Source organism: Heptranchias perlo, chromosome 10 (genome assembly GCF_035084215.1).
Source record: "Heptranchias perlo isolate sHepPer1 chromosome 10, sHepPer1.hap1, whole genome shotgun sequence".
Classification (NCBI taxonomy): Eukaryota; Metazoa; Chordata; class Chondrichthyes; order Hexanchiformes; family Hexanchidae; genus Heptranchias; species Heptranchias perlo.
The window spans coordinates 21,071,058-21,093,519 of NC_090334.1; the positions used below are offsets into that span (position 1 = coordinate 21,071,058).

General features: G+C 45.8%; 1 protein-coding gene across 2 annotated transcripts in view; it reads right to left on the bottom strand.

The window, feature by feature from the left end:
• The window catches only part of LOC137326328 (cysteine-rich motor neuron 1 protein-like), a 272,715-nt gene that overhangs the window by 51,169 nt on the left and 199,084 nt on the right, over nt 1-22,462 (bottom strand). For both annotated transcript variants that reach the window (XM_067991313.1, XM_067991312.1), the window contains one exon: nt 11,710-11,907. In XM_067991313.1, the coding sequence (XP_067847414.1) occupies nt 11,710-11,907 (198 nt within the window). The remainder of the gene's footprint in view (nt 1-11,709; nt 11,908-22,462) is intronic.

Below are 22,462 nucleotides of genomic sequence, written 5' to 3' on the forward strand. Positions count from 1 at the left end.
CACCGATGCTCGATGCGTCTCACGATGCAAGACGCACCCACTCACACATCTGTGTTTTGCCTTCACAGGAGAAGAGGAGCAAGAACAACCGCGAAAGGGCACGCACCGGAGGTGGGCCGCCGCAAGTGGTGGAGCTTACCGACGCAGAGGTGGAGGCGCTCGACCTCGCCCGCACGCGACATTGCCTGTCGGTGGCCGATGGCGAGTGTGTCGCTGCCGAAATGGGCGGTAAGGGAAAGCTGACACTCAACACCCATGATCGCGAGTGACCGTATCATCACCTGCCATCAGGCGCACTGTCAAGTTGGTCCACATGCCTCAAAGTGCCCTCTGTTCTCTTGCAGGTGCGTCTTTGGATCAAGCGAGCATGGAGGGCGATTCCTCAGAGGACATGGCGGTCTCTGAGGGTGCATCGTCACATCAGAGCCAACCATCCACCAGCGCAGAGACACGCACCTCGGTGGGTCCCCCTCGCCAACTAGTTGGGGTAGCACTTGGTGAGTCACTGCGCACGAGTGAGCATGAGCAGACCCTGGTGGCAGGGGCAGCCGCGGAGGGTCCGCGACGGAGGGAGCACTCATCTCCAGGCTCTGCTCAGCCGGACCCAGATGCTGAACCCAGGGGGCCACCAGAGAAAAGGAGAGTCGTCGAGGGCCACCAGCTAATTGCTGAGGTGCTGGCAGAGGTGCCGCGCGCATTGTCCACAATAGCGCAGGCGATGGAGGAGTCCACCTCCTGCATGTGGGCATTGGTGGCGCAGGCACAGGAGGGTACCGACGACACAGTGTCGCAGGTAGGTGCGGGACTGTCTGCGGTGGAGGACAGGCTGGCCTCCCTCGAGCGTCACGCACAGCTCCACTTCGAGTCCTTGCAGGCCCTCACAACGTCTGTACGGATTCAGGGTGAGCAACATTCCGACGCCACCAACAGGCTGAGGGATACACTAGGGGTGGCCTTGCAAGGCCTCACACATGCCATCCAAACTGCCGTCCAGCAGGGTGGAAGGGGTGATGTGGGCCGAGGCCAAGAGAGGGATGATGGTGACCGGGGACATGGAAGCGGGGACGCCTCTCAAGGCGTCCCCACGTCCCACCCGTCGCCCACCTCTCAACCAGCACCCGCAATGGTGCCTCCTCTCCAGGTGGCCGAGTCTGCCCCTGCCCCGGTGCAGGAGGAGCAGTCTGTGGAGGTGCCCTCACGGGCACCGAAACCCAGGGGCCGTCCGCCAAAAGCATCTACCCGGTCAAGGCAAGAAGACGAGCAACCTGCCACTACCTCTGCTGGAGCCACAGGGGTAGCACCACGTAGGGGTTCCCGGAGAAGAATTCCAAAGGCCTTATAATCACAAAGGGAATACACCAGGGTGTTTATTATTTTGTACTTTGTTTCTTAAATGATGTCACATTCCACATATTAAATAGTCTATTCTCACCACTCCTGCCACCTCTCGTCCATTCTTCCGCGGCTTGTGCAGTAGTTGCGTTCCGTGGAGGCCATCATGACGGCGAACACCTGCTGCCACCCATTGGGCACACTGCTGTGGGTGCAGGATTACTGGCAGCACTCTTCAGTGGAGGGGGCTGGTATGGCCGCTCGCATGTGCAGGTGAGGAGATGCGAGCGCCTCGCAGTGTCTGACTCTAGGAGAACCGTTGACGTATGAGTGCGTCCCTGGCCCGGCGACCATCCCGGTGAGTCGCGGCTCGGCGCATGGGTCGTCCAACATCCTCGGGCGCGTCCTCCTCCTCCTCCTCCGCCTCCGCCTCCTCCTCCTCCTCCTCCTCCTCGCCCTCGCCTTCCTCAATGTGGGTGGCGGGTGTGGATGGGGCCTCCTCCAGCGGCACCCCTCTCTGTTGGGCCATGTTGTGCAGGGCACAGCAGACAACTATGATTCGTCCCACTCTGAATGGTGTGTATTGGAGCGCTCCCCCAGAACGATCAAGGCACCTGAAGCGCATCTTGAGAAGCCCTATGGTCTGCTCAATTGTAGACCTGGTAGCAGTGTGGCTGTCATTGTACCGACGCTCCGGCTCGGTGATGGGGTTCCTCAGAGGTGTCATGAGCCACGTGTGGAGGGGATACCCCTTGTCGCCGAGGAGCCAGCCGTTGCCGGCGTTGGGTGCCTGCAGGATGGGCGGGACGGCGGACTCCCTGAGGACGAAGGCATCGTGGCAGCTGCCGGGGTATCTGGCGCACACGTGTAGGAATCTCTGGCGGTGGTCACAGATGAGCTGGGCGTTCATGGAGTGATACCCCTTCCTGTTGATGAACAGCCCTGGCTCATGCGGAGGTGCCCGTATTGCGATGTGGGTGCAGTCGATTACACCCTGCACCCGTGGGAAGCCGGCCATGGCATGGAATCCAACCGCCCTCTCCATCTGGCTGCGCTCGTCCATGGCGAAGTTGATGTAGTGGGAGGCCCTGCGGAACAACCCATCGGTGACCTGCCTTATGCACTTGTGTGCAGAGGACTGACAGACCCCGGTGATGTCCCCGGTGGCACCCTGGAAGGAACCGGATGCGAAGAAGTTGAGGGCAGTGGTGACTTTGACGGCGACAGGTAAGAAGATGCTGCTTGGTCCATCAGGGAGCAGCTCGTCGTTAAGGAGGCTGCAGATGTCGGCGACTACCTGGCGATTGACTCTGAGCCTCCGTATGCACTGCTCCTCGGAGAGGTCCATGAAGCTGAGCCTCGCTCTGTACACCCTGTGCGGAGGGTAGTGCCTCCTGCGACGCATCTCTCTCTGCGGTTGCCCTCCCTCCTGCTGTGCAGGTGGGTGTGCCGCAGCACCGTGTTGGGGGGCCCCACCTCTCCGAGGCGGACGGCGTGGACTGTGAGGCTGCTGGGGCTGGTCATGCTGTTCGTCCTCCGACGATGTCAACGCACCACCCATCTGGCAGGTGTTGGTGTGAGGGGTTGTGCAGGGTAGGTGGGTGGGTCCTCGGACTGGGGCTGCGGTTTCGTGTCGGTCTGTCCTCTGGCTTGGCGGGGGTTGGTGGAGGGCAGGGGTTGCCCTATGTGACGCGGTGGCCTCCTGCGTGGGTGAGGGCGCTCCCCCGTGGAGCGCACCTTGGCACCTGGCACAGGCTGCTGGCTGCAACACGCCTGGTTTGAAGGGTCCTGTTTCCCCCAGTGTGGGAAACTGACTGCTTTGACCGTAAAATCCCACACTTCCTCTTTTGACAGCTGCTTCAGCTCATTAACTGACCACAACGAGCAAGTTAAGTGCTCTCAAGTGGAACCCCGCTGGCTTTAATTGCCTGCGGGATTCCCACCAGCGGGGCTTGCGCGCGCAGCCCCGCACGTCAGCGCGGTACCCGGAAGTGGCCGGGATTTCGTCTGAATCCGGTCACGTGATCGGAGATCGGGATTTTCGGGGCCCCCCCGCTGGAAACCCGCAGGTAACCCGACCCTAAAATCGAGCCCTAGGTCTCTGTGCATGTTCACTAAGTTAACATAAAATTACTTCTCTTTGGATTTTCATAATCTGTTTAAATTACAATTTCTTATTCTTGAGTGAACTTTGCCTTCATATTAGAATTGGGAAATATTATTGAAGATGTTAGTAGGCATTTTTAGAATCTGCTAGCATTTTAAATCTATTTTAAACTCAGTTTTTAAAAGGATAAAGGGCAGGGATAAAGGGATAAAGCTGTAATGACCGATCTGGGGTGTCTCTCTTAGTAAGAACATAAGAAATAGGAGAGGGAGTAGGCCATATGGCCCCTCAAGCCTGCTCTGCCATTCAGTAAGATCATGGCTGATCCTCAACCTCAAGTCCACTTTCCTGCTTGATCCCCATATCCCTTGATTCCCCTAGAGTCTAAAAATCTATCTATCTCAGCCTTGAATACACTCAATGACTGAGCAACCACAGCCCTCTGGGGTAGAGAATTCCGAAGATTCACAACCCTCCGAGTGAAGAAATTCCACCTCATCTCAGTCTTAAATGGCTGACCCCTTATCCTGCGACTATGCCCCCTCGTTCTAGAATCTGCAGCCATGGGAAACAACCTCTCAGCATCTACCCTGTCAAAACCCCACAGAATCTTATATGTTTCAATGAGATCACCTCTCATTCTTCTAAACTCCAGAGAGTATCAGCCCATTCTAATCAATCTTCCCTCTTAGGTCAACCCTCTCATCCCAGGAATTAATCTAATGAACCTTCGTTGCACTGCCTCTAAGGCAAGTATATCCTTCCTTAGATAAGGAGACCAAAACTGTACAGTACGCCAGGTGAGGTCTCACCAAAGCCCTGTACAATTGTAGTAAGACTTCCTTACTTTTGTACTCCAACATGCAATAAAGGCCAACTTTCCATTTGTTTTCCTAATTGCCTGCTGTACCTGCATGCTAACGTTTTGGACTTCTTATACCAGACACCCAAGTCTCTCTGGACAACAACATTTAATAGTTTCTTACCATTTAAAAAATATTCTGTTTTTCTATTCTTCCTACCAAAATGAATAACCTCACATTTCTCTGCATTATACTCACCCGCCACCTTTTTGCCCACTCAATTAACCTGCCTATATCCCTTTGCAGTCTCTGTCCTCCTCACAGCTTAATTTCCCACCTAGTTCTGTATCATCAGCAAACTTGGATACATTACACTCGATCCCTTTATCTAAGTCATTAATGTAGATTGTAAATAGCTGAGGCCCAAGCACCGATCCTTGCGGCACCCCATTAGTTACAGCCTGCCAGCCTGAAAATGATCTGTTTATCCCTACTCTCTGTTTTCTGTCTGTTAACCAATCCTCTATCCATGCTAATATGTTATCCCCAGTCCCATGAGCCCTTATCTTGAGTAACAACCTTATCAAATGTCTTTTGAAAATCCATATATTATGACATCCTGCTAGTTACTTCCTCAAAACACTAATAAAATTGTCAAACACTATTTCCCTTTCATAAAACTATGTTGACTCTGCCTAATCATGTTATGATTTTCTAAGTGCCCTGTTGCCATTTCCTTAATAATGGATTCCAGCATTTTCCCGACGACTGATATCTGGCTAACTGGCCTGTAGTTCCCTGTTTTCTCTCTCCCTCCTTTCTTGAATAGCAGGGTTACATTTGCTACCTTCCAATCCGCTGGGACCGTTCTAGAATCTTGGGAATTTTGGAAGATCATAACTAATGCAGCCACCTCTTTTAGAACTCTCAGATGTCGGCCATCAGGTCCAGGGGATTTATTGGCTTTTAGTCCCATTAGTTTCTCAAGTACTTTTTCTCTACAGATATGAATTACTTTAAGTTCCTCACTCTCATTAGACCCTTGGTTCCCCACTACTTCTGTTATGTTTTTTTGTGTCTTTCACTGTGAAGACATACAAAATATTTGTTTAACGCATCTGCCATTTCCTGATTCCCCACTATATAATTTCTCTGGGAAATTGGGAAATTTTTCCCACCCAGAATCAGCATCAAGTGCCCTCAACTCAGTTGTAATCTGGATGGATTAGATTCAAACATTCAACCCCAACTTCGCAAACGGAAAACCTCCCTGCACCTGTCTAATATTTCTATTTCCTGCACCAGTCAGCCTTTTGTCAAAATAACACTGTCAATTTAACATAAGGTAGTCCTTATTTATTGGTACAAAGAAAATATACCATCCACACTTCACTTTGGATGCTTCCAGTCAGAGAGAGAGTGAGAGAAAGAGAGAGGGGAAAAGAACAAGAATGAGAGAGAAAAAGGAGAGTGAGAGTGCGAGAGGGCATGACAGAGCGAACTAAAGCAAGACAGAGGACACTCATCTCTCCACTGAATTGCATTCAAACCCAGATTCCTAAAGGTGAACGAACAATGTTCTAACTCATTGCATCATCCAACTTTCGGGAGATAAGCTTCTTAATGGATCAAACAGAAGCAAGGCACATTTAACTTACATGTAGAAGATGTAGAAGTCACTTTGAATACTGGTACGTATTGTATGTACATTAAAAGTCAGACAAGAGAAAACTCTCTGTAGTGAAAAACAAATTAATGATTCAAACAGTTCACCAGCAACTTTTAATAAATAATTGTAACTATGATTTTGAGAAATAGCTATATTTGTTCATTGCTCTTTTAGGATCCCTTTTGCCAATGTTCTCAAGTTATTTACTAGTATCTGTATACTGGTTTTGTTTTTTTTCTGCCAGCAACTAAACTGGGTACACGACAATGGTGATATCCTATATATTTGATGGTTTGATGGCCAATTCAGGGTACAGTGAACTTCAGGTACCATGGAGTAGCCACCTACTCCACAATTGTCCCCTTTCCTGGTTGGATGAAGGTGACAGAGGATAATGGCTTATTTTGCTTTTTCCATGCACAAAATGTGGTAAAACATAAGAATTACTTCTAAATGACAGATCCCAACCAGCATGATCAAAAGTATGTGTTGGCAGAAACGACCCTTCAAGCAACAGATCTACAAGTATTCACAGAATCATATGGCACAGGAGACCATTTGGCCCACTGTGCCTGTACCAGCTCTTTGAAAGAGCTATCCAATTAGTTGCACTCCTCTGCTCTTTCCCCATAGCCCTACATATTCTCCTTTTCAAGTATATACCTAATTCCCTTTTGAAAGTTACTATTGAATCTGCTTCCATCACCTTTTCAGACAGTGCATTCCAGATCATAACTGGAATCTCTGTCGCATCCATTCGGACGATGCCACCTTCCACACCAGTGCTTCAGATATGTCTTCCTTTTTCCCCAACCGAGGATTCCCCTCCACTGTAGTTGACAGGGCCCTCGACCATGTCCGTCCTATTTACCGCACTTCTGCCCTCACTCCTTCCCCTCCCTCCTAGAACCAGGATAGGGTCCCCCTTGTCCTCACCTTCCACCCCACCAGCCTCCATATTCAACATATCATCCTCCGCCACATCACCAAATACATCTCCCCTCCCCCCACCCACCTTCAGCATTCTGAAGGGACCGCTCCCTCCCCGACACCCTGGTCCATTCTTCCATCACCCCCAACACCCGCTCTCCTCCCCACAGTACCTTCCCGCGTGAGCGCAGGAGATACAACACCTGCCCCTTCACCTCCTCCCTTCCCACCGTCCAGGGCACCAAACACTTCTTCCAGGTGAAACAGCGGTTTACTTGTACTTCTTTCAATTTAGTATTCTGAATTTGCTGCTCACGATGTAGTCTCCTCTATATTGGGGAGACCAAACGCAGATTGAGTGATCGCTTTGCTGAACACCTCCAGCTCAGTCCACAAGCGTGACCCTGACCTGCCGCTTGCCATTGTAATTCCCCATCCCACTCGCACTCTGACCTCTCTGTCCTTGGCCTCTTACACTCTTCCAATGAAGCTCAACGGAAGCTCGAGGAACAGCACCTCATCTTTCATTTAGGCACTTTACAACCTTCCGGACTCAACACTGATTTCAATAATTTCAGATCATAACCACTACATCCATTATTTTTTTTGTGTGGCACTGCAGCTGCTGATAATAGTTCTGCTGTTGCCATTTACAGCTTCTCTAGACCCATCTTTTGTTTTTTAACTTGTATCATTACCACCCTCCTTGCCTTGCACCATCATCTCTTTTGTCATTTAATCACTCTTATTCCCCACCCTATCACAGACCTCTTCTTTTCTTCTTTCCTCCCCTCCCCAACTTCACCTGGCTCTGTACTTGCTTAAAAACATTTAACTCTAACATCTTCCAGTTCTGACGAAAGGTCTTCAACCTGAAACGTTAACTCTGTTTTTCTCCACAGATGCTGCCTGACTTGCTGAACTGCTCCAGCATTTTCTGTTTTTATTCCAGATCATAACTTGTGTAAAATAATTGCAATTTTATTTTAATAGTGGTAATTGACAATTTGAAGAATAGTTGTATATTACACTAGTAACCTTTCTGCTGCATTTTTACATATATAAAAAAACATAGCTTTTACATAATAACAGTGATGCATTGGGCAACAAAAGACAATTGGTCCATCCAGCCTACCCTTCCAAATCTCCCAACAGGTTCCTAATAGCTCTGTATCCCTTTTCCTACCAGCAATTCACCAAGTTCCTTTTTAAACTTTCTGTTCCACCTTCCACTGGTAATCTGTTCCACAATTCTATCATCTTTTGCTAAAAATATTCCCCAAATTTCCTATTTTCCTTTGGCATACATACTTCAACTGTGTCCCACAATCCTTCAATCTTGTGCCCAAAAGTAGAACTTGCCAATTTCTCTATGCACATGAAATTCTTAAAAGATCTCCATCAAGTCCCACCTCATTCTCCTTTTCTTCAGTGTTCACTTGGCTCAGTGATAGCACTCTTCCCTCAGAGTGAGAAGGTTGTTAGATCAAGTCCCACTCCGGGACTTGAAAACATAATCTAGGCTGACACTTTTGTGCAGCACTGAGGGAGTGCTACAATGTTGGAGGTGCTGTATTTTGGATGTACCGGATAAACTGAGGCCCTATCTGCATGTTCAGGAGGTAAAAGATCCAATGGCACTTTTCGAAGAGGAGCAGGAGCGTTCTCCTGGTGCCCTGACTAATATTTATCCCACAACCAACACTACCAAGCACAAATTAACTGTTTATTCATCTCATTGCTGTTTGTGGATCCTTGCTGTGCACAGATTGGCTGCCATGCATGTCTTCATAGCAACTGTGACTAACTTCAAAATGCAAGTCATTGCCTGTGAAGCACCTTGGGTCGTCCCTAAGATGTGAAAGACACTGTATAAATGCAAGTTCTTTCCTTTTTCTTTGGAAGATAGTGAAGAACTGGAATTCGCACTCACAGTATGCAGTGGGTGCAATCACTTCCATCAGTAGAAGGACTCAAGTAGAGTGATGCTGACTCCAATACAAGTGACAGAATGTTGGGTAAATCTACAGCTTGAGTCATAAAGCCTGTGTACCTACTTGTTTTCAAGTCATAGGCTTATAATCAGGGCCATTCTTGATTTGTCAGCTTTTTGGGGTTTGTGTTAGCCTTTTGAAGCTGTTGAACAACTTTTACTAGTTTTTCAGGTTGGTAGGCATGGGAAAGGCTATCAGGTGTAGTATGGAAGCTGTACAGAATGATTCTTATGTTCCATTTCTTGAGAGAATGACTTCAGTTCCACAGTTGTCCCAGCTGAGACTGGGAATTTACTATGTGGGAAATTTCTGATTGCTCACACCTACTGCCATGCAAAATACATCAGTGCATTAATATGGTGCACAACTGCAGCACAATCATGGGGGTTGGGGAGAACATGATTAAAAAAGCATGTCGTGTGTGGGGTACTGCGTGTCCCATTATAGGAAGGACATTAAAGTCACAGAGAACAGCGTAAATTCACCATGGTGATGCCAGGAATGGGGAACTATAGTTACAAGAGAGACATGAGATATCTGGAGCAGAGAAGGCTAAGAGGAGATGTAATAGACATTTTAAAATTATGAAGGGTTCCAATAGAGCGAATAAGATTATTTCCTCTGGTTGGGGAATGAGTGCGGTGGGTCATCAATTTAAATTGATCACTAAGAGCGAAGAGAGAAGTTAGGAGAAATTTCTTTATGCCGAGAGTCGTTGGAGTGTTGAATGTTTTGCTACGGGGAGTGGTTGAGGCAGAGATCTTTTAAAGAGAAAATTGAATAAATATTTGAAGCAGAGCAAGAAGATACAGGGCTATGCAGAGAGAGCGGGACAGGGTTTCGATTTGGATTGCTCGAACAAAGAGCCAGCACAGGCACAATGGGCTGAATGGCCTGCTTCTGTGCTGTGAACTTATATGATTCGATGGGGATCAGAAGAGATGTCCGGTCTTTGCACGGAAATATAAATCTCAAAGCTGGAAAGGGCAAGAGATCCATCTAAATTGCCCTCCTACTGTCTTGGCAGTTGTAACAGATGATTTTTTTCCCCTTCAAGATACTCATCCAATTTGACCTTGATAAGACTTGATATTTATTCCAAAAACCGACCACCTTCTCACTGAAGTAGTGCTTGTTGTTTGTGAATTTAGTTGGGAAGAATTGTACACACCGGAATACATGGTTCTTCCCAACTAAATCTTTAATCGCTCTAGAATCTTATTTTCTTATTTCAAATGGACTTCAATCCACTTACCTTTAAATATGCAACTTCAGTTACCATCAACATATATACAACACATAGAAGGAAACTTAAGCAGCTGTGTCCAACATTAAAAAGCCTACTCAAATTAGGGTAATATAAATTAGCTAATTAATTACCATGAAAAAGAAGCAGAATAGATGCATTGACGACTATGATTTAAACAAATCATTTAGCCAATTATATTCTTCGCTATTACTGAGGTTTCCAATCAGCAACTGAAATTGAAACCACAGACTCACATTGTACAGGACCAGGAAAACAGATATGCTTAATTTTTGATTACCCATCAGTTCCCCAGGAACAAAATGTATTATGCTGTGGTATGGTCATGGTGACATATGTTTACAGAATGGAAACCTATGATTCACTCCAATCTCTAATTGTCAATAGATTTTCTCCATTGGTGTTAAAAAAAAACATTCTGTTTTATTTTCATTTTTGAGAAATGTGTTCATCCAGAGGAGTGAGTACATTACTATCCAAATGTGCAATTTTCACCTCGATGAAGATATGAAGCCTATCAATATGGTTTTCTATAGATTGATTGTACATTATTAAAGCTCATTCTTTTCTTTGTATGGTAAAAATTCACAATGATACGGTGTTCTGTTTTCTCAGGGTCTTGTGTGTTTTTGTTTTTTTAAAAATATATAATTCACAGTGACGGTCATCATTGAAACAAAGAGCTATCCTTTCAGTTCTTTTTCATTGTTTGGTAATTTCTGTAACTATCGGTCATATTCTTTTCATCTAGCACATTGTGACCTTGGAGAAGAATAAATGGAGCACAAAGTGCAGTCAGACTGTTGAGGACAGCTTAGTGACTTGGTAAATTATTCAGCTGATAATTCCTGGTATTTGTTCAATTAAAGCCTCTTCTACAGACTACAGCGAAGCCTGAGTTAAGCAGAAACAGGAGCTAAACCTAATTAATAAACATATCCATATTCTGACAAAAACATACCAATTACTTTCCGTCTATTGAACCAATGAAAACCTGAAGCAAGTCCAGTACTGGCCGGGTAAGCTTCAGATCCACCCTGCTTACTGGAAAGTCACGCTCCGAGAGATCTCGGGCCTTGATGTGCAGGTAACGTCATGATGATAAGCAGTGCTGTCAACTAGAAGGCCTCTATCGCGTCAGGCAGTGCCAAAAGTTGGTGAAATTGTTACACTTGCGATCTGCCAAACCAATGTTTATGTTGTCAGGAGCACAAGACTGGACCAACACTGAACTCAAGACTCCTGGGGCAAAATCTATATCACTTCTATTTCAGAGTGTAGGCCTCAGAAGAATTTACAATATAAAATGGTATTCCAAAGTTGAGTCTGAATCAATCCACCTTGGAATAACTAGCGATTGCTGCCAGGATTGCTTTACCGATGCAGATTCATGATAACTCCATAACACCGCTTAGAAAAAAATTGTGGGTATATCAGGGCACCCATATACAAACTGTGACTGCACTTTATGATATTTCATTTGAAGTCATAATTCTATATTTAAGTTAAACAATGTTCAATAATTGGAGAACTTTCCTTACTTGAGCAGCACAACTTCTTAAAATGAGAACACTCAAGTTCTCACTGCTTATTTAAGTCAGTCTTACCTTCACAGAAAGGGCAGCACTCCCCTGGTATTTTGACTGGATTCTGACAGGTCTGCTTGCAAGCCATGGCCATGCAGTGATGTTCCCCATTGACACACTGGCAGAAAGTACAGTCATCTTCTCGCCATTGATCGCCATGTGCTCGAATCTGACCTCTAGCCAAACATCCAAGGCCACCTGCAGCTGGAAAAACTGGGTCTGCACAGAACAAAGTTATAACGATTGAATGAGATTAAATCGTAACAAAAAAGCACTGGTGTCAACATTGTGTAACCCTAAACTGCATTTTATAGTGATTCAGGAGAAAGGCTTTTGTATTTCTTGAATGGAAAGAATTACATTTCGTTGTCTTCCTGGATATTATTTTGAGAATGAATAAAAGTTCCTACAATAATCAATATAAGACAAGAAATGGAGAAAATTATTTTAAAAATCAGTCAGTCATTGATTATGTCATGTTCAAGTGTGGGATTTAGAAACCCCCTTACAGCCAGTAGATTTCTGTAGATTTCTGAAACATCCTCTCATTTTCAAAATGCCCAGCTTTTTTCTCCTCCAAAGTCTGTAAAGTTGTTCTTTCTGTTGTTGCAGTGCAATAATGTAAACATTGCAATTATGGACTAAAGTTACTTGAATTTTCATTTCCTAATTTTCAGTATTCTCAGAATAAAACTAAAAATAACTTTGGTTATAATATTGATTTCAGTGCAAGTTCAACAGAGGGAAAGAGAAATAATTTATTTGAACAGGAATTCTTGTAAAAAATGTTCAATGGGTTAATGATTTACTATCATTTTTCCTCTTTTGCCTGTCTCGAGGAGGGGAGATGTATTTTCCTAACTACTGAGCCATGCTCACTGACAAATATGAAGCAGTTCTATCTTATTTTGTCTATTAGCTGCTCCTTGAAATCATGCACAATACATGAGAGTTTATAAAGACACCTGCAAAGCCTCAGCGTGTATTATTACATATTTGGAAAGTTTGTCATTATTGTCTCCTTGGTAACAGGCTTGACAGAAGGTAAAATTCAGGAGTTCAAATATATACAGACTTGGAACTGGTTCAGTCATAGAACTGACAGCATGCTTTTTTTTAAGATGAGGCAGGTTGTGAGTTTATAGAAGCTTGGCTACACATTGAGGGGTATAAAGAGGAGCAAATTAGAGAAAGTTGAATTGAACAAACTGAAATCTCCACAGAAAGGCAGATAGAGTTTAGCTAGCTCCCACAGCTCGCAGATTGCAAGAACATAATTTTACCAAAGTCCGAATCCTTTGTAAAGGACATTCATTGTGAGATAACAGGTGTTTTCACCGGTTGATCTGCATTCTCTGCAGATAATACATTCATGTAGAATTTGGGCTCTTTCTGCCTCCAAGCTACAAAACTTGAACATGGTCACTGACTTGGGCCTGGATTTTAACTTGGAGCTGGGAACTCAGCAGGTGGGTGGATTTGTGCATGGGGAACCCAGAAGTCAAGCGTGTGCGTTTAAATCTGCGATCGCAACTCGATTGCAGGCAATCATCTTTGCTTCCAGGTTTCGAATTTCCAAGCTGCGCAGCGGGCGTACTGCGCACCTGAATGACAGGATCGGAGCTCAGTATTCAAAGGAACAGTTCAAAAATGGATTTGAGAATAAAGGAGAACTGGAGTCCAGGAGAGGAGCAAATTGGAGAAAGTTGAATTGAACTTTGATTTACTGATGCCTCCCTGGATGTGCTACTGGCTACACAGTGAGAGCCAGAAGGGAGGTTCTTTATCCAAGGAATGGCAGGAAGAAACCTGGTTCTGTCACCAAGAAGGCTTGGTTAGGGGTATCACAAGAGGTGACAAGCAGAAGCACGGTGCCCTGGTCTTGGCTGCAGTGCAGGAAGCGCTTCATTGACTTGCTAAGGTCTGGAAAAGTGAGTACATTTACTGATTCACCCACATCCTGTTGTGTACAACACCCCCTTTCATCGCTATGTCCTGGCAAGCCTACTCCATAACAATACTCCTCACACCTTAAACTAGAAAGAGTGCAGAAAAGATTTACTAGGATGCTACCGGGACTTGATGGTTTGACTTTTTGGGAGAGGTTAGATAGACTGGGACCTTTTTCCCCTGGAGAGTAGGAGGTTAAGGGGTGATCTTATAGAAGTCTATAAAATAATGAGGGGCATAGATAAGGTCGATAGTCAAAATCTTTTCCCAAAGGTACTGGGAGTCTATAACGAGGGGGCATAGATTTAAGGTGAGAGGGGAGAGATACAAAAGGGTCCAGAGGGGCAATTTTTTCACTCAAAGGGTGGTGAGTGTCTGGAACGAGCTGCCAGAGGCAGTAGTAGAGGCGGGTACAATTTTGTCTTTTAAAAAGCATTTGGACAGTTACATGGGTAAGATGGGTATTGAGGGATATGGGCCAAGTGCAGGCAATTGGGACTAGCTTAGTGGTATAAACTGGGCGACATGGACATGTTGGGCCGAAGGGCCTGTTTCCATGTTGTAAACTTCTATGATTCTATGACCCACTTAAGTGTCACCAGGAACCATCCTTCATTTTCTATCCACTTGCTCACCTCCCCATTTATACAACCAACACTGTCACTCATCCCAGCCCTGTTGCAACGTGATGCATCTGTGTGACAGTGACCCTCTGACGCATCTGTCTGACAGTCATGCTCACCCAATGCACTGCATCCATCGGGTGAAGACGGCACTTTCAGCCACTCACAGGTCTGTTCTGTTGCTCCTTGTAGGAGAAAAGAGCACAAAACGCAAGAGAGGGGGCGAGGGCTGGCAGTGGACCTCCACAAATTGTGGAACTAACTGATGTGGAGGAGGACGCAATGGAGATACGTGGGACATCTGCGGTCCTCTCAATTGGAGGTGGAGAGACTGGGAGCTCACAGCTGGCTGGTGACACAATCTAAAACATCTTTCACAAAGTTTCTGACTTTATATAATCAGTGCCTGAAGTACGAGAAGCCCGAGTTTGGAGATTGGCAAGATTGTTATTGTGCCAAGACCAAGTCATTTTGCTTTCTTTTGTTTTCTAGGGCCTTCACGCCTACAGTCTGCGGATATGGATGATGTTGATTCCTCAGAGGACCTCATTCCTTCTGAAGGTGCACCGTCACAGGATATACAGCCTGCACCAGCCCAAAAAATGGCACTTCGGTGGGTCCTGTTGGCCAGATAGTTGGGTTGTCACCTGGTGATTCACAAGTGAGCACGGGCAGACACTGGTGGCAGGGGCAACTGTGGACGGTTCACGTCGGAAGGTGTACTCCTGTCCCAGCTCTGCTCAGCTGGTCACAGATCTGAACCCCGGGGGCAATCGTTGAGAAGGAGAATGATTCAGGTACAGGTGTACTGTTGCGAGGTATTGGAAAATGTGTCACGCACACTCTCCACAATAGCCGAGAGGCTGGAAAAGTCCAACTCCAGCATTAGTGGAGTGATGTCGCAGGTAAGTGCGAGAATGTCTGCAATGAAGAGATCAGGCACCTTTATTGAGCTTCAACCATGGCTCACAAATGAGTCTATGCATGGCATTAGCATGGCAATGCAGACTTTGGAAGCCAGCATGTCTGCTGCCTTAAACAAGATGACAGATACCTTATCAGTGGTATTTCAATGTGTCACTGATCTTCACCAAGTTGTTCTCCAGCAGAGTGGTAGGGGTGATGTGACGCTGGCCCAGGAGAGCAATAATGGTGAAAGGGAACGTAGAAGTGGGAACCCGACACAGAGCGCTCCCACGTTTCACCCATTGCCCCGCCCAACCCAACCAGTACCCAAAATAGTGCCTCCTCTTCCGATGGCCGAGTCTGCCGCTGCACAGGTGCAGGTGGAGCAGTCTTTGGTGGGGCTTTCACGGGCTCCAGGGGTCATAAGCCAAAAGCAACTCAGTAGTCAAGGCAGGGATCTGAGCAACTAGCCTCTACCTCTGCTGAAGCCACAGGGGTTGCACCACATAGAAGCAGTAGAAAGCATAAGTTTAAGCACTTGTAGTTCACCAAGGGTACGCACAAGGGTGTTAGAAATCACAACATAGCATTGATTCTATTTCTTTTTACGTTGGCACATAAAATGTATTCCTGATCAACACTTCCAAACCTTGGCTATTATTGCTTCCAGACTTTCAAGTGGACCTGTCATTTGCTTCATGATGAATGCCAATACATGATGACACCCTTTGGGCAGCTGTGCAATCGGTGTAAGCGTTGTCGAAGGACTGTTTTGTTCAAAGGGAGGGGGGTCGGGTTTGGTGGTCATGGTGTTAATTGTGCCAGGCGGCATGAGTATCTCAAATATCTTTAGTTTTGGATTGTCAGTATGAGAACCTGTGAGAGATGAGGTTATCCCTGGCATCAATGTGCACAGATGATCTAGTGATAAGTACACCATTGTCATTTTCCTACTCCTCTTCCTCAATGTTGTCGCCAACAGAAGATGATTGACGAACGCCATTGTCCTCGGCCACCTCTAAACCTCTCTGCAGTGCTATGTTGTGCAGATCGCAGCACACCACGATTATCCTGGAGACCCTCGCTGGCCAGTACTGAAGTGTTCCCCCAGACCTGTCGAGGCATTTGAAGCACATCTTTAACATGCCTATGGCTTGCTCATTGGCACACCTGGTGGTCATGTGGCTCTGGTTATATTGTTGTTGTGCTTCGTTGGTGGGATTCCTCACAGGTGTCATGACCCACGTTTGCAGGGGTTATCCCTGGTCCCCAAGGAGACAGCCATTAAATCTGTCTCCTGTCTGGAAGAGGTCTGGAATGTTTGACTGGTGCAAAATGAAGGCATCATGGCAGCCGCCAGGGAATCTGGCACACACCTGCAGAAATCTCTTGTTGTGGTCGTACAACAGCTGTGCAGTGATGGAGTGATAGTCCTTTCAGTTAATGAATACTCCTGGTTCATGTGGTGCTCCTTGGATTGCCACATGTGCGCAATCAATTGTTCCCTGCACCCGTGGGATGCCAGCCAGAGTCAAAGTCCAGTGCCCGCTCCTTCTGGCTGTTGTTGTCACGGGGGAAGTTCAGGTAATCGTATGCTCTGGCAAACAACCCATCCGTCACCTGCCTTATACACTTAAGTGCAGATGATTGACACACACTGGAGATGTCACTGGTGGCGCCCTGGAAGGATCCAGAGGCTAAGAAATTGAGGGCAGTGGTGATTTTAACTGACGGTCAATGCTTGGCCACCAGGTCCAGCAGAGGGCAGCTCTTCTTGAAGAAACGTGCAGATGTCTGTGACCATCTGCTGACTCAACCTAATCCTGCGTAGGCATTGGTCCTCAGAGGTCCAGGAAGCTCAGCCTCTACCTGTATACCCTCTCATGTGGGTAGTGCCTCCTGCGACCTTGGCCCCGCTGTTGGTGTCCTCTCTGCTGTTCTTCAGGTCCTTGTTGCGCACCTTTGTCTTGTGTACCTGCAATTCCCAGAAAAGCACATCGTGCCTGCCGTGAATGGTGATTTCCTCCTCCTCAGACGTACTGTGGATTAGATCCATTGCACCCCCCCCATCCTGATCTTTGAGAGGCTCCAAAATGTTGGTAAATTTGTCTGAACACAAGAATTCTCAGTCTCAAAAAACTCTTAGTCTAAACACAAAGAACTCCCAGCCAATCATTTGCCTGAGAGAACTGAGTGACCAGCTGCAATACCTGAACCTTTATTGAGATGTTTCAATCACTGGTTTAAAGGGCCAACTGAGCTTGGGCTGTATCTCACCTTCGTTTCAAAAGGGAAACCCGCGCAGGAGAAGTTACATCCGTTTCTATTGCAGAATCCACAAAAAATTAAGTACCTCAACTGTTTAAATTACCTAAATTGCCCCTTTAACAATCCGTCCGCCGGCATTAAGTGGGGACGGGACTTTCGGGTTTCGGTTGCATGTGCGGGTCCAAACGCGCCTGGGTTAAACCTGGAAGTGGGCGCGTTGAAGCCAAGATGCGGTCCTGCTTCCAATGTCTAATATTTTAACCTACCACCCGACCACAACTCACCTGTTCTTTGGGTTTAAAATTCCCCCTTGTAGTTTGCTTTCTGAAAACTTTCACAGTTATTTATAGTTGAGAGCGAAATGAATAAATACCACCCGTGATAATATTCATCATTAAGTTCAAAAACAACAAAATCCAAATTTTAATATTGGCCCACCTGAAATGCCACTAACGGTTATCTTTGTGCACCTTAAGGGGTGGTGATATAGGGGTGGTTATATGGAGCCAGTTACAAGTACTTCCTGTTCTGCAAGTGCATCCAAATCTTTGACTTCTTTTTAAGGAGAATGTTTGGATATTATCTTTTTTTTTGCTCTGTTTTAAGTTGAACAAGAAATAAGTGCAAAACTGCTACAAATACTAGAACAACATTTGTTCACTGCTGGTGAATGTGTGAAAATGTTATGTAGAGCCTTTGGAATGATTAACTTTTTTTAAAAATGAAGCAGAGCAAGAATTCACTCTTATTGCATTGCCATACGTTTTTTTTAAAGTTAGTGAGGTGTCGGATATGTATCACCACGTTTAAAAAACACCAAATCAAAATAATGAGAAACCCACATTAGTATCCATAGGAACATACCCCACTTACCCAAGTCCAGAGAACTTAGACAGAAGGATCCTCAAGTGTGAACAGGGTACTGCTGGAGTTTAACCAGCGAAAAGCACACCGCCTACCAGCAGAGAGCACTGGTAAGCTTCCCCAGCCAGGGACCCGACCAATAAAAGCACTGGCTTGTCGGGCTATCTGGAGCCAAGTGGGAAGAATCTCAGCTCCAGTGATAGGTCTACTCCTCCAGGTTCCATTAGTGAGCCAAGCAGGCTGGTCGATCATTAACGGAGTGCTGCAGACCTACCTGGCTCAAGTATTATATTACCAAGACTGCCACAAAGGTTTGACTTGGAGCCACCTTAAGCCCTCAAGAGATCCTGCTCAAAATCCTTTCCCCACCCAATGTCTGCAAAGAGAATAATGACTAATTGGTCAGCAGACAATTGTGGGTGTGGGACCTTGCGAGGTCCCCAAAACCCAGAGGTCAAAAGCCAAAAGCATCTCAGCAGTCAGGTGCTACAGTTGCCACAATGTGTTGTGCTATGTTATTATTCGGCACACCATAACATCACTTACCCTCCCAGATTGCTGTGGAAGTAACCCTTTTAAATACGAGTGCCATGTTCCTTCGTGGAACTTCAGTATTATATGGAGGCTGTTGCTCAACAGTGTTTCGAAGTATAATTCAATAAAGACTAAATTCATAAGTCAATATACTGCTGCAAAAGCAAGGTGCTACCATTTGTACCAAACACATGCCACATGTAAAACGATCCCCATATCTCTGCTTGTATAATACTAAGTTAAAGCTTTATGGGAACAGGAGAAGGCCATTCAGCCTGTTCCGTCATTCCGCCTATTAAATCGTGGCTGATCTGTACCTCAACTCCATTTACCCGCCTCTGTTCCATATCCCTTGATACCCTTAACTAACAAAAATCTATCTATCTCAGTCTTGAAAATTTCAATTGACCCAGCATCTACAGCCTTTTTGGGGGGACTCTTGCTTCTACTTCTCAAACCTAATATCAAATTCAATCTTATTATGGCCACTATTCGCAAGATGTTCCCTTACAGTCAGATTGTTAGCTAATTCCGGTTCGTCACTAAATCTAGTGTGGCCTATTCCCTTGTTTGTTCTAAAACATATTGTTCTAGAAAACTCTTCGGAAAAATTCTAGAAATTCATTGCCTTTACTACTTGAGTTGTTCTGCTTCTCCCAGTTTGTGATAATTAAACTCTCCCATTATAACCACACTGTTGTTGCTACATAAACCTGAGATCATCCAAAACTGCTGCCTGTACCCTAACTCGCACCATGTTCCGTTCACCCATCACCTCTGTGCTTGCTGATCTACATTGGCTCCTGGTCCGGCAACGCCTTGATTTTAAAATTCTCATCCTTGATTTCAAATCCCTCCATGGCTTTGTCCTTCCCTTTCTCTGTTACCTCCTCCAGCCCTACAACCCTCCGAGATCTCTGCACTCCTCCAATTCTGGCCTCTTGCCCATCCCCGATTTTAATCGATCCACCATTGGCAGCCATGCCTTCAGCTGCCTATGCCCAAAGCTCTGGAATTCCCTCCCTAAGCTTCTCTCTCACCCATTAAGACGCTCATTAAAATCTACCTCTTTGACCAAGCTTTTGGTCCCCTGTCCTAAAATTGCCTTATGTGGCTTGATGTCAAATTTTGTTTGATAATCGCTCCCGCTTTGGGTCATTTTACTATGTTAAAGATGCTATACAAATGCAAGTTGTTGTTTCTGTTGTACATGCTTCCCTGATGTATTTATACATCCTCCACTACATCACTAACAATCGGGAGGTCTGTAGACAACTCCTACCAGAGTCTTGCATCATTTTCTGTTCCTTAATTCTATTCATAGTGCTTTAAGTGCCTGAACACCCTTTCTGAAATCCTCTCTTTCTTCTGCTATAATTGTGTCTTTTATCAATATTGCTACTCATCCTGCTTTCCCGATCCATTCTAAAGTTTCCATAGCCTGAAATATTTAGCTCCCACTCATGCTCAGTTTGTAGCCAGGTCTCTGTAATGGCTACAACATCATACCATTTAAATTCAATTTGTGCTTGTAACTCACTTGTTTTATTTCTATTGCAATATGCATTTATGTATAGAACTCTTATTTGAGTAACTATCTCCACCCTTATTGACATATATTTTCCTTCTCACCCCCCATAACTAGTTCAAATATTTCCCCACTGCCCTATTTATCCTTTCCACAAGAACATGGGTGTCTCTCTGGTTAGGTGAAGGCCATCCTGTCTGTACAGCCACTCCTGGCTGGAAAGGTGGTCCCAGTGTCCCAGGAACCTGAAAACCTCTTCTCTATACCATCCTTCTAGCCACGCACTGACAATTCTAATCTTTCTCTTTCTGTCTGGTCCAGCACGTGGCACTGGGAGTAATCCAGAGATTACTACTCTGGAGGTCATGCTCCTTCAAATAGATCTTAACTTGTTGAAATCCCTTTGCAGAATCTCAAACCTCCTCCTATCTATGTTATTGGTTCCCACATAAACCATTACCACTGCCTGCTTGCCCTCCCATTCCAGAACCTTTTGTATTTTCTCCACAATGTCCTGAACCCTGGCACCTGGGAAATAATGTACCATTTGGGATTCTGGATCACATCGACTGATTCTTACCACCTGTACTGTTTCCCTCATGGTATGTTGTTCCTCAGTGCCTCATAGTCAATCATGATTAATCTCTTCCATGTCACCCTTTTGGTCCACATCACTGGTACCTAAGCAGGCAGACCCATTAAACAAATCGAGCTCCGCAGATGATTCCCCTTTCTACCGGCACCTGTTGCTTCCTGTCCTGTCTGCTGATGGTCATCCAGTCTCCCATAACAGCTTCACTACTCCGAGCAACCTGTGGGGTGACACCCTCGAACATCTGCTTCAGAAATATTTCTCCTTCCCGAATGTTGCGGTGTGTGTCCAGTTGACTTTCAATCTGTGTAACTTTCTGCTCACAGAATGCAACCGTTACACATTTCATATATGTATAGTCACCATGTATGGTATGTGAGTTCAGGCAGATCCACATCATGCATGGGAACATATCACTTTAGACTCTGATCCTCGAATACCTATTTATATATTTAACTCAATTGAGTTTAAGATTTTTTTTATTAAATTAGGTTAAGTAAATAGAAATAATTTATTATTTTTTATTGATATGTTTTGAAAGTCTCTTTCTGAGCTACTCCCTGAAGCTATTCGAGAGTTACCACTACTACTGCTATTAAATTCCCATCTGTCAGTTCAGCAGCAAAGATGGGGCTGAATGAATTCACTCCATTGTTGTCGGTTCTGAACCAGCCTGCCTGCTTCAGCCATCTGTATCCCTTTCTGTGACAAGTCACTCTTGACATTGTCTGTCCAGAGCTTCCTTGGTCTTCCTCAGCTTCTTATTCCACGTACCACTGTGTGCAGGGCCAGAAAAGGTATTCTAGCTGTTTCCGTTCTCGAGATGAACCTAAGCCATCACGGGCATCCTGCTTGGATCTTCTGTATAAGTGTTGTTTCTTGTCCGAGCCCATGTTCTTATTAGATAATTCTTTTTTTTCATTCATTCATGGGATGTGGGCGTCGCTGGCAAGGCCAGCATTTATTGTCCATCCATAATTGCCCTTGAGAAGGTGGTGATGAGCCGCCTTCTTGAACCACTGCAGTCCATGTGGTGAAGGTTCTCCCACAGTGCTGATAGAAAGAGATTTCCAGGATTTTGACCCAGCGACGATGAAGGAACAGCGATATATTTCCAAGTCGGGATGGTATGCGACTTGGAGGGGAACGTGCAGGTGGTGTTGTTCCCATGTGCCTGCTGCCCTTGTCCTTCTAGGTGATAGAGGTCGTGGGTATGGGAAGTGCTGTCGAAGAAGCCTTGGCGAGTTGCTGAAGTGCATCTTGTGTATGGTACACACTGCAGCCACAGTGCGCCGGTGGTGAAGGGAGTGAATGTTTAGGGTGGTGGATGGGGTGCCAATCAAGCGAGCTGCTTTGTCTTGGATGGTGTTGAGCTTCTTGAGTGTTGTTGGAGCTGCACTCATCCAGGCAAGTGGAGAGTATTCCATCACACTCCTGACTTGTGCCTTGCAGATGTGAAAAGGCTTTGGGGAGAAAGGAGGTGAGTCAGTCACCGCAGAATACCCAGCC